This window comes from Gekko japonicus, unplaced genomic scaffold (genome assembly GCF_001447785.1).
Source record: "Gekko japonicus isolate JY-2015 unplaced genomic scaffold, Gekko_japonicus_V1.1 scaffold154, whole genome shotgun sequence".
NCBI lineage: Eukaryota > Metazoa > Chordata > Lepidosauria > Squamata > Gekkonidae > Gekko > Gekko japonicus.
The window spans coordinates 1,133,118-1,145,308 of record NW_015172008.1 but is presented as its reverse complement, the minus strand read 5'-3'; the positions used below and the strand labels follow the sequence as shown (position 1 = coordinate 1,145,308).

The following is a 12,191-nucleotide window of genomic DNA, read 5'->3' as shown; positions in this document are numbered from 1 at the left end:
AAATATGCTCCAATTTAATTTGGTAAAGGTGCTTTTGGGAAGATCTTGGATATCTGCCTAATCCCCTTGGTTAGGCAGAATATTGGTCGTAACAGAGAAGGGAGACTTGTTCAAAGCTGCATGCATTTGTTTCATGGTAGTAGCAGTCACGACTGAAGTATAAGTATTTAATAGGGGGCCAAATCATGCTCAACGAAACTTAAGTATTTTAATGTGATGCTTGAATAGACATACCATTATTCAAGAAGATAGCAAACCAGAATCCGGAATCATGGTTTGAATGGGGATTCCAAACCAACTAGTTTATCAATTAAGATATTTCAGACCATAATTAAAACAATCACTGGATCTCCAGAGACTGACACGCTATGAAGACAGAAAATGAAATGAGACAAGCATCTCTAAGCCTCTACAGCTAAGCCCTATAAAAAGAACAGCATTTTGAAATGGCCAAATCTGCAAATGTTTTGCAGTGTAACTCTTAGACACTGTTGAGATATCATGGCAAGCTATGGTTTTGTGCGAACCATAACATGCCATTGATGTCTGAATTAAGTTTAAGAATTATACTGCAAAACACTTGTAGATTTAGCTATTTAAAAGTGTCCTCACTCACCACCTGTTGAATTTGTAACCTTCCACATAAATCTTATGGTATAACCTCACAAATAAAAACATATCTTTATACATGGTTTCAAGAAACAAAGCAATACCTTACGTTTGAAAACTAAACATACACGCTCCTCTGCTTAATTAATGCTCCTTTCAGTACAAAAATAAGCACCCACAGCACATTTATTCAATGTTTAAATTACTTCATATTTTCCACATAACTTTAAAAGAAAATATATTTTACCCCACATACAGTAATAGCAAACAAGTGCAACATCTCCAACAAAAATAATCTTTAAACAAATCTGTACAACAGATAAATAAAGTATCTACAATACTCGGTTTATAAACATTTAAAAAATTCCGACACCTAACAATAGTTCTCTTAAAAATGTTATGCATGGTATCTGTAAATGCAACCCATGACTTGCCAATCATCCATACAGTGGTTAACTAAACTGAACTGAATCAAATGTACTGATTAGTGCCAAAGTATAACCCAATGGAGAGAGAAAACTGAGAAAATACAGAACTTGCACAATGTAGGTATTATTTTTTTTAACTATTCGGCGTACCCAGTAAAGCAGTTCAGCTTCAGCATTAAATGAAAGAAATCTGGGATCTATCATGCTTCAGTGGAATTGTCTCCTAGTAATTATAATTCAGTACAGCCATTTACAATGTGATTCCAAAATTCCCACTTAGAAGGCATATACTTTCTATAAATTAAAAAGCCACTTTTGTTTATCATTACATATAATCGCACATGTGCATAGAAAACAAATACTGTCTATTCATTCTTCAAGTGCTAAAACAGTAAGCAGCAAACCAGAATAGCAGGGACAAGTCGCTGGTGTCTGAGGTCATGTCCCAAAAGAATACGTGTACAACTTCCATGCCTACAGATACAGTATTTCTCTTTTGTTTACAAAAGCTATCTCCACAGCACATCAAAATGCTGCTTGGATGGTATGATTGGGCATAAGAGCTTTTAAACTATGAAAATAGCAGAGGTGTAGGCACATTATTTCCCTCCAATAAAAACTGCACCACTCAACCCAAGCTGCTTTTGGAACACAGTATTGTTCAAAGCACAGTCAAGGTTAAACCAGATGAGGCACTGGGAGATCCATCACCAGATCTTTCCTGCTTTTTAGAAAAGCAATATTGAGGCTGCACAGGAAGACTGTCTCTGCAGTTTGGATTCTCAAAGCAGCCTTCTTATAAAAGCAGCACAGGGAAGGAAGTTTGGGTAAGTAAAACTGTGCATGGTAAATGGATTATCCCCCAGCCCTCTGGAGACATACACACACACACACACAATAGGGCCCCAATATGAACTGGAGCTGCACACAACTGTAATTTAGCCTTAAAATATGTCCAGGAAGATAAGTCATGGATCTCCTAGAGTCTCATCTAGTTTCCTTACAGTGCTAAAACAGAAGCTTCTGAAAAGAAAACTTTGGATTATAACCCATGTATGATTTATCCAAAAACATCAGAGGATGCTATGTACAATTATTATTATTTGTATATGTGTCCTCTTGCTCCAAAACAAAAAAGTCTGGAATTATTTCAGCAAGTCAAGGGATCAGTATTGAATTTAATCTGCAGAATTTAAATTGCAGTTGCCTCTTTCAATCTGAACTGTTATTTTTCATATAAAATGGTAAGGAGAAAGAAGAGACAGATAATTCTAGAGTACTTTGATCTAGCACAAACAACTTTCCTCTACCACCCATTACCTGCAGCTGTTTAATGCATCTATTCAGAGCAGAGAACCAATCCGTTTCTCATTTTTAAGGTTGGTGGGTTTTTTTACACACATGGGGGATTTTTACAGCCCTTTTAAAGCATTGATGAGTGAAGCATATTCAGATTGTATATTTTAGATATGGTTATTTTCCCCTCCTTTCAAGCAGTTGAATCTGGGTTGCTCTTCATAACATTGAAAGAACTTGGATTGAGATAAATACACCTTCCAAAATGAAAATAATAGATTACAATTACAGTGGATTACATCTAGCAATGTGTTTGCACACAAAGATCACAGGTCTTCCATGCTTTCCCCCTTCTCTCAACAGTCCTTTCTGACTCAAGGACAGTTGATTCACAGGGTCTCAGAACTTGCATGGAGTAGGAGGTAAAAGGGGACAAAATTGTTTCCTTGTCTCACTGATGGAAGAGGTAGAGTTTCACTCCCTTCCCCGTCCTCCCTGCACCACAGTGACCCATGTGGCTATTATTCCATGTGGGTCCTGCAACCCTGGGAATCAACGTTTCCCAGGGTCAGAAGGAACTGCTGGTAGGAAAAGAAAGCAGGGAAAGATCTGTGACCACCACTAATGGATCTTCAGAGCCAACCCAGTGTTTATACAAGCTGCATGATAGTCATAGGTAGATGCTCGAACTCTTCACTGAAGAGCGTATAATAGATACACTTACAGTTCCTAAATCTCAGTGGTCAAAGAGGAGGGGAGTTGAACAATACTAATTTTTTCTATACAAGTGAATATACTACAGCAGAATAATAAAAAAAAGATATGAAAACAGCAGGGGACATTTCATTTTCACTGAACTTCTGACATCAGTATTTAAGATGCTTAGAATTGATTACAGAAGAAAACATGGATGAGAAAGAAAACAATTTTAGAAATATCAGAATAAGACTGCTCAGGCATTCCAAATGAAACAGCAAAATTACTGAAAACTACCATCACTGAAATGCTGATAATATAATTTGTAAACATGAATATTAAGATTGTATTAATGTCAGCAGCACACACACCCTGCAGCGTTAAAAGAGTTTCCTTGGTATATAGTAGCTATGCTCAAAATAATTGTCATTATTAATTTTCTTAATTCAGAACATCCCCTATTATTGTAAGAAAAACCAGATCATGGATCAAAATGCTGAATTCTTAAGGACAGGTTGCAGCGTTTAAGCATTCTGCCCTCTTTAAATAATCTATGCAATGACTGGAATTTATGTGACACCCTCTCAAGCCCTTTGGCTGCAATGGACTAAGGCGAGGAATTCAGTTTAGGATGGCACTGTTATGGTTGCAGGGTCAGGTTGCTTAACTCCTTGCAGCAAAAGCAGATTCTTGAAACATACAAATACATTAACTGCACTATGCTACTAATTATTTAACAACTCGATAATGCCTCAAAGTAAAATGGATGCAATAGTCACCAAATGGCTTGGTTAACCAAGCCTTCCTCCATCTTTACACCGCTGTAAACAGAAATAATGCTCCAGTAGAAAAGGTGTATTTTTTTACATGCAGCTGTACACAGTGCCTTCCTGATTGTCCGTGTTCCTTAGTCAGTGGAGATGACCAGACAAAATGGTGACATTTCCACTTCATACAAGTTCAGTAGACTTCATTTTGACTCTTTTTTTTTGTGCTGTTTAATTCCAGCTAATTTTTCTTTTGGCTTAGGCAGACACAAAGTAAGCCGGAAGTTAAGCTTTAAGAATTTCACAGAACTTAATGCCTTGATTGTTCTTCAACTGCTGATAAAAAGAGAAGTCCTGAAAAAAATCCACCTACGCATAGCAATCTTTTCAGCAGAACCACATTATCTTTTGGAACTACGATCTGTGCAAGATCATTTGTGATTTGGGAAATTTCATGTGCTGCACAAACAAATATAAAAGTGCTGATAATAATGTTGAGCATGGGGTTTCCTGGCACAAGGACCAAGATCCCCTTGGTATCTGCTGCTAACCAAATGTGGTATTGGCAGATGAAGAGCTGGAAACAAAAAAAGAGATTTTTTTTTAGTATGTACATTATAGCACTCAATTTTAAATCATAACAGTTAAACTGATAAGTCCCATACTAGTTTGGTAAGTAGCATTATTTGCCATGTTGATGTCAAAACATCAACACAGTGAATAAGGAGACACCCGCCGTTTGCCCAATGGCTATGTATGGGAGTGCACAAGTTCCTTATCGCTTTTATACTTTCTCTAAGAACAGTAAGCATAGAAAAACTTTTTTCTGTTCCACCAAGAATCTGTTGTAATGCCCCAAAGTAACAAAACCTACAAATAATGTGCAGCAGTTGTTATTGAGGAAGATCCTACACTTATGGCATTGCTTTTATAGAACTTGTACATTTTGTATGATCCTGTAAGAGGGTACACTTGGGTACACCATGCAACAGAGACACAAAGATATAAGACTTTTAGCATACATACTTTTGATATACAATCAGAACCTCTATTATAACTTGATAACCTATTCTGATTATAAAATAAAAACAAAAAAAACAAATTAGAACCTGTTCACTGTACAGTAATGTGGATAACAACAATAATGCATATAGCATTTCAATTGTTCTAAGGGGATCACGCACACTGTCTCAGTAAGCCTTACAATAACTCTGTAAAACAAATTTAGAGTCTAGTAGCACCCATCAGGAAGGCTGAGCACTGAAGAATAGATGCTTCTGAATTATGATGCTGGGAGAAGACTCTTGAGAATCCCTTGGACTGCAAGGAGGTCAAACCAGTCAATCCTAAAAGAAATTAACCCTGACTATTCCCTAGAAGGACAGATACTGAAGCTGAAGCTCAAATACTTTGGCCACCAAATGAGAAGGGAGCACTCACTGGAGAAGACCCTGATGCTGGGAAAGACTGAAGGTCAAAGAAGAAGGGGATGGCAAAGGATGAGATGGTTAGACAGTGTCATAGATGAAATGAACATGAAGTTAAGCAAACTTCAGAGGACAATGGAAGACAGGAGGGCCTGGCATGATGTGGCCCATGGGGTTGCAAAGAGTCAGACTCAGTTGTGTGACTGAACAACAACAACACCTTTAAGACCAACAAAGGTTTATTCAAGGTATGAGCTTTCGTGTGCCTGCACACTTTTTCGAATACAATGGAATGGGAAGTAAGGTTCAAACTTACGGATGGGCTGAACAGCAAATAAATATGTAACATGATGAAAATGTTTTAAGATATGCAAAGGCAACTAAATAACCTAGCTTGTTCTTTAGTTGTCTTCACATATCTTAAAACATCTTCATCATGTTACATGCTAATTTGCTGTTCAGCCCATCCGTAAGTTTGAACCTTACTTCCCATTCCATTGTATTCGAAAAAGTGTGCAGGCTCACGAAAGCTCATACCTTGAATAAACCTTTGTTGGTCTTAAAGATGCTACTGGACTCTAAATCTGTTCTACTGCTTCAGACCAACATGGCTGACCACCTGGATCTAATAACTCAGTAACACAGGAGACAGGTTTTATTTGAGGGCTATATTACCCAGCCATGTAAACTTTCAAGGGTTTTTTGAGAATAAGCTACACCACAAGAAGGTATTTATTTGTTTACTGATACACCACAAGAAGGTACTTATTTACCTGTTTACTGATACTTTAGGTACAGTCTGAACTACTCAAGTAACAATACTTCCATTCTGAAATCACTTTCTCTGCCTTTCTTACTCTATAATGAGCATGAATCAAAGGGCATTTTCTCTCAAGGACAACGATATGAGAGAGAAAGCTGAATTTCAAGTCCTTTCTATTACAGCCCCCAAATTTTAGACTGTTCAATACTGCACACAGATCATAATGAAACTATGTTACTTGTAGCACATGTTTATGGTCCTTATACTGTAATAAGATTAGGATACTTACCTCAAGAGAAATTTTGCCAAACCAGGCAAAAAATGAACTGTACACAGAACGAGCATAGCCAGGTATATTCCTTATAAGGATAAAAGCTAATATCTGAAAGACAAAAAATTTTATGTATAAAACTGCCTTCAGTAAATCTTTTTCAATTTATTTTATACATTTTCTAAATGCATAACACATTAGCTGTCACACCATATTGTACTGAAACCAGAAATTAGGAGGTCTGTATTGGATGAGATGTTGGTAAAATGTGAATGGATCTCCCACCTCTTGACATTTCCATACAGCTACAGTCTGTAAGTGTTTTATTGGACCAGGACCACGGTGCAGAGGGGGAGGGTGACTTTTTAAAACCCACCTCTGTCTTCCCAATATACACTGCATTTCCCTGAAGCTGTTAATGAAAATGGCAACTGGAGAGCATTAAAAAGCCCTGCCATGGCCCCAAGCCAGTCTGCCAGTCTTCCAACTGCTGCATATGGAAATGTAAAGCAATGGAAGATGTCTCCAACATCTCACATAGTTGTGGTTCAGAGGGTATCAACAACTAACATTTAACAACAAGGTCCCAGTGCCACAATCCCACAATGTAGCACAAGTATTTGATGTAACACAGAGGGTATACATATAAACAGGCAGGGCTATATAGATAGAAATGAGCTGAACTGTCACGGGCTGTTGGTGAGCTCTATAGAACAAAATAAACAGATGCAATCAAGCCAGACTTCTGAGGAATGGGTAAATATCTGCTTTCCCTACAAGAAGCTGGAGTTCCCAGGGACTGTTTTAGCCCTTTTCCCAATGATTTTCTTAAGTATACCCCTTCACTTTCTATCATCTACATCAGAGATCCCCCATCTTTCTGACCCTGTGGGCACCTTTGGAATTCTGACAGTGTGATGGGCACAACTGTAAAACGGCTGCCACAGGAGGTGGAACCAGGCACACTATGGCTGCTGCAGCTTACCAACATGGCTGACTTTGAAACACACTTTGAAGATCCTTGTCCTGTGGTGACAGCTGGTGCTGGAGCAACATTTTAAAAACTCTATACAGCTTCTCAAATCTCCAATGGCCAATTAGAAGCTATATTGAACAGACCCCACTTGGTCCTGCCCACTTTCTAAAAGCACCAGGAAAGGTGATGCTGGGCATCATGCTGCAGACCTTTTATCCAGGACTTTTTTTTGTAGAGAAAGCCCAGCAGGAACTCATTAGCATAATAGGCCACACCCAACAGCAGAAACACATTAGCCTATTAGGCCACACCCCCACGTTACCAGAAGTGTTCTCATCCAGCCACACCCACCTTTCGCTTCTTATTCTGTTTACCTTGTTTGTTGTCAAAACCCAGGGCTTTTTTTGTAGCAGGAACCCTTTGCATGTTAGGCCACACACCCCTAATGTAGCCAATCCTAATGAGTTTCTGCTGTTGGGTGTGGCCTATTATACTAATGAGTTCATGCTGGGCGTGGCCAACTCGGGAGCCAGACGGAACTCCGTTCCTGTGCGTTCCTGCCCCAAAATAGCCCTGCTTTTATCTATATGAGTGGCTGCCACCCAGTCTTCTGGCACTTGGGTTCTCTGTTACGGTGCTCTTTAACACTGTGGCGCAGACCTCCACCAGGAGGGACCCCACTGCATGTTTGTACGTGTGAATGTTGCACTCTGCATAAACATGTCCATACACATAGGACATGAAGATGACAGCTGTGTCTCCCCCTAAATCATAACTGCAGGACTTCTGCTATTACAGAGATGCCACAATGTTCAAAAGCACTTAATAAATGTTGTTTGACCTTCTTTATGAGACTATGTGTATCCATCCCAAGGGGAAAACCCACACCATAAAAACAATCATTTGTGCTGTGCTACATATTATTTAACTCTGCTGTCATTTGTGGTCCAAGCAGCCAGCTGTTTTATGAGCCTAGCACTTTATGGCCTGTTCAATGCAACTGTGGAAAACAACCAAAAATTCTGTCACACAGAAGAAACAGAACATAATTACCTGCACAACTGAAACAGATGGATGCATTTCATTGCACTCAGTTTTGTTTTTACAGCTGCTTGCCCAGATAGAGTACGTCTAAAACATATAAACACGCACATGAGCTAGCAATTATTTCTGAAGGTAACAAATGAAGCCAGTATACTGAATGCATTGCAGGAGAAATGCTGGTTCTACAGGTTATACTTTGAGATATTTATCTTCTGTAGGGAATATCTTTAACCATTTCTCTCAACATGTCACTTTCTCTATGTGGCTGGCAAAAACTTCTGAAATAGCCCGACTTCCTATAGCATGCCCCAGGTTTATTTACCAAGCTCTCTTGCCTTAGTATCATGAAGACAGTTAATTGGTTTATAAAGACATTAGCTGAGAAGACATTTGGGGAGCTTACCAAAAAAGAAACTACTGAAATAAATAACAACAGGTTTGAAACTTTGCTGGGAAAGAGCAGCTCTCCCTTTCCTTCTGATAGGACCTGCCGTTTCTGAAACGTTAGATAAATAAAAGCAAACAACATCCCATGAAAAACGACCTGCAAGAGAAAGGAAGAACTACTCAATCACAGCTTTAGCATACTTCAGGTGCTTTTAACATTACAAATTCATACAAGGCCCTTTGTGCATGTCCACCTGCAGGGTTGCCAACTCTAGGCGTGGAAATTCCAGGCGATTTGGGGGGTGAGGTTGGTGGAGGGACCTCAGAATGGCATAATGTCATGCAGTCTACCCTTCAAAGCAGCTTTTTCTCCAAAGGAACTGATCTCTGTGGTCTGGAGATCAATTGTAATTCCGGGAGATCCCCGGGCCCCACCTGGATGTTGGCAACCATAACCCAGTGTCTAAATTCTAAAAACCAGTTCTGGCTTCACAAGACATGACCAGGAAAAGAACTGAGCCTTCTTGCCTTGTACACATGGTAAAGTACCAGCCTAATAGCATTTCCACACTTTAAAGAACACATTTCTATATTAGGCAAAACTACAGGCCAAGATAAATGTGTGACACAGTAAATAAAGCATTACTTACATATCGATCTAGTTTCCACCTAAACCACCATTCGTAGACACTCCCATTTAGTTCAAAACCTTTGGACAATGGCCAAAGAGAAAAAATTTTCTCAAATGCACCCTAGAAGAAAAACATTAAAAGATGAACAGCTTGGTCATATCATTAACTAGAAACATTCCTGAAAGCAAACACATGTGAATGTGAAAGTGCCTTATTTGGTAAAAGAGCACTACATTATTTTTAAAAAAAGACTCCCTAGTTTTAGGGTTAGACATAATCTAAAACATTGTTCTTAAAATGGCAAATAGGATATAAGGGCTTTATCATGTTTCTGAAGATCCCTAGCCTGCAGCAGCAGACCAAATAACTACTTCTCCACATCAGAATTCTTCCCACCCATCTGTTTGGCAAAAAGAGACATGGCTTTGTGCATCCTGTTGCTGTAACCCAGGAATCCTTGGATCAGGACCACAGACTGCAATTGGACATACATTATACAGGCATCTTCCGTAACACCAATATAACTAATTCTCAACATGGTTCCATCTGTAGATACTTAAAACCAGAAATTGGGGACATGGATAGACAAGATGCAAACGCTTAGGTCTGCAGAAAACTCTTGAGATTTAAAACCAACCAACCAAGAACCATGGGAGTCAACCCCCCCCCCCCCGCTAGAAGCAGTGCCTGTATCTTTAAAAACTGAATGCCCTCAGTAGCCCTTGCTCGATGACCACAACAATATTGCCAATCTTGAAGCCTTAATTTCTATCAGTAAAAAGCATGTGTGTGTGTGTGTCCCTTTCCAGGGCCATTTTGGGTTTTGAGAGAAGACTCACTGATGCCAGGCCCACCAGCAATCACAGGTCAGCTCATAGAATCTCCCTCAAAATGTTTGAAACCATGTTCTTTATAATACTGAGGTTGTTGTAGAATGGACCTATTTAAACAAATCAAGGAAAGACAGTAGGAGTTTCTTCAGTGTACCATTGTTTTGAAAAAATCAAAAGATGTTTTGAGCACATTTAGTTAAGAGAAATGATTTAAGTAACACAGAAAATTACTGAAACACAGAAAATTACTTCAAATGGAGAAAGCTTTCAGGAAGCTAATTCATACAATGCCAATGTGTGAGCAATTAACTCAAAAGAAACTCAGAAGGTGTAGGCATTTTGTAGACCTAAGTGTAAAGACTATTCTATTTTTAAGTGCCAAAAACGACCTAATAACTCTTGAATAGTTGGCAATATTTTCAACAATAAATTACTTTCTACCAAAAAATGCATATTAAATATATAGTCCAATCCATCTCGAGGCTATCCATAAGCTATTACTATTTGCATATACACAAACAGTTGCTACACATGCAGTTCCCCAATCTGCACACAGCTGAGTATGCAAAGCTTGAATGCGGTATCAGATCTTTGAAAGGAGAATGTGAATCTAGCTTCTTTTATCACCAAGCACAGACACAGTCCAGCTGCTGTGAATGTACTCATGTTGATCAGAAACAACCTTCCATTTCAGAGTAGTTTTCTACAAAGGGGCATAGGTGAATTTTTTTTGACTCCAGACATTTTGGAGCCACATGTTTCAAATTATTCCCGCAATTAAATAGTAGAAAGCAAAAACAATCTGCTTTTGATTTATAAAATGCTGATATTTAAATTTCAGTGACAAAAAAATTCAGCTTTTTTTTAATTGTTCTTACAGCACCTTAATGTTAGAAAGCACAAAGATGTATGGTATGTGTCTGTTCTTCATTTGTCACTACATAATTTGATACCTGGTTTTAACTGTACAAATATATCTGGATAGACAAGTGATAAACAGAATGAAGAAACGATCCACTCTTCAGACAAACAACAGTCAGCACAGGGTAACAAGCCCTGACCTGGATAGGCCAGGCTAGCCCAATCTTGTCCGATCTCAAAAGCTAAGCAGGGTTGGCCTTGGCTAGTATTTGGATGGGAGACTTCCAAGGAAAATCAGGGGTGTGACGCAGAGGCAGGCAATGGCAAACCACCTCTGAATGTCTCTTACCTTGAAAACCCTACTGGGTCGCCATAAATCAGCTGTGACTTGACAGCACTTTCCACCACACAGGCTAATGTGCTTTCTGAAAGCAGATGCTCTGAATTCAGTACTTCATTTATATGCCCATTTATACAGACATGGGTAATGGATTTGCATATCTCTTGCATCTGGCAGACAATGCTCCCTGAGCTTACAGCTACTGCTGACTCATAGCTGCAGGTGCTTTTAAAAAATACACTTTAAATGTCCAATTTCTAAATTGTCTTAGAATATTAATTTGGAGTCTATCCTGTCCTTATATATAAAGCCATTTTCGTGTCCAACGTTCGATGCGCACCAACAGTGGTTGGCCGCAAGAACTGCCAGTCAGAAGACGCTGGCTGGGTTGGCTGGCTGCTTTGCAGAGTCCCGCCCACGTCAGCCCCGGCCAACGTCTTCGGCTCACTCTGCTCTGTTCCTCGGACAGGACAGGACCATCTGCAGGCTAAGCGCAGGGACAGGCCCTCAAGGCCAAGGCAGGCGAGCCGGGGAGCACTCCAGAGGCCACGGGGAGACATTTAAATGTCTCCCTGGGGCTTCTCTGACTGGGCCACTTCAGCAGCCCAGACGGAGAAGCCCTGCAGAGTCGCCGTTTCCCTCTCCCCCACCACCAGTCCTGCGCCTTCTCTGGACCCTATCAGGCCCACAATCGCTGGTCCCCTCTTCCCCCCTCCCACCAGTCCTGCGGCTTCTTTGGGCCCTGCCAGGCACAGAGTCGACGCTCCCCCCCCCGCAATCCAAGGCCGCAGCTTGCTTCCTTCTCCCCCCACCCCGAACTGTCCCCGCGGATTCCCAGGTTTTCACAGCCCCCCCCACCCC

The 12,191-nt window shown here is 40.0% G+C and overlaps 1 protein-coding gene across 1 annotated transcript in view; it reads right to left on the bottom strand.

Moving 5' to 3' along the window:
* Positions 1 to 1,850: 1,850 nt before the first annotated feature.
* The window catches only part of CASD1 (CAS1 domain containing 1), a 40,696-nt gene continuing 30,355 nt past the window's right edge, over positions 1,851 to 12,191 (bottom strand). The window contains exons 14-18 of the mRNA XM_015420207.1: positions 9,315 to 9,416; positions 8,681 to 8,821; positions 8,287 to 8,364; positions 6,276 to 6,368; positions 1,851 to 4,373 (exon numbers count right to left, since the gene is read on the bottom strand). Of these exons, the coding sequence (XP_015275693.1) occupies positions 4,107 to 4,373; positions 6,276 to 6,368; positions 8,287 to 8,364; positions 8,681 to 8,821; positions 9,315 to 9,416 (681 nt within the window). The 3' untranslated portion in view covers positions 1,851 to 4,106. The remainder of the gene's footprint in view (positions 4,374 to 6,275; positions 6,369 to 8,286; positions 8,365 to 8,680; positions 8,822 to 9,314; positions 9,417 to 12,191) is intronic.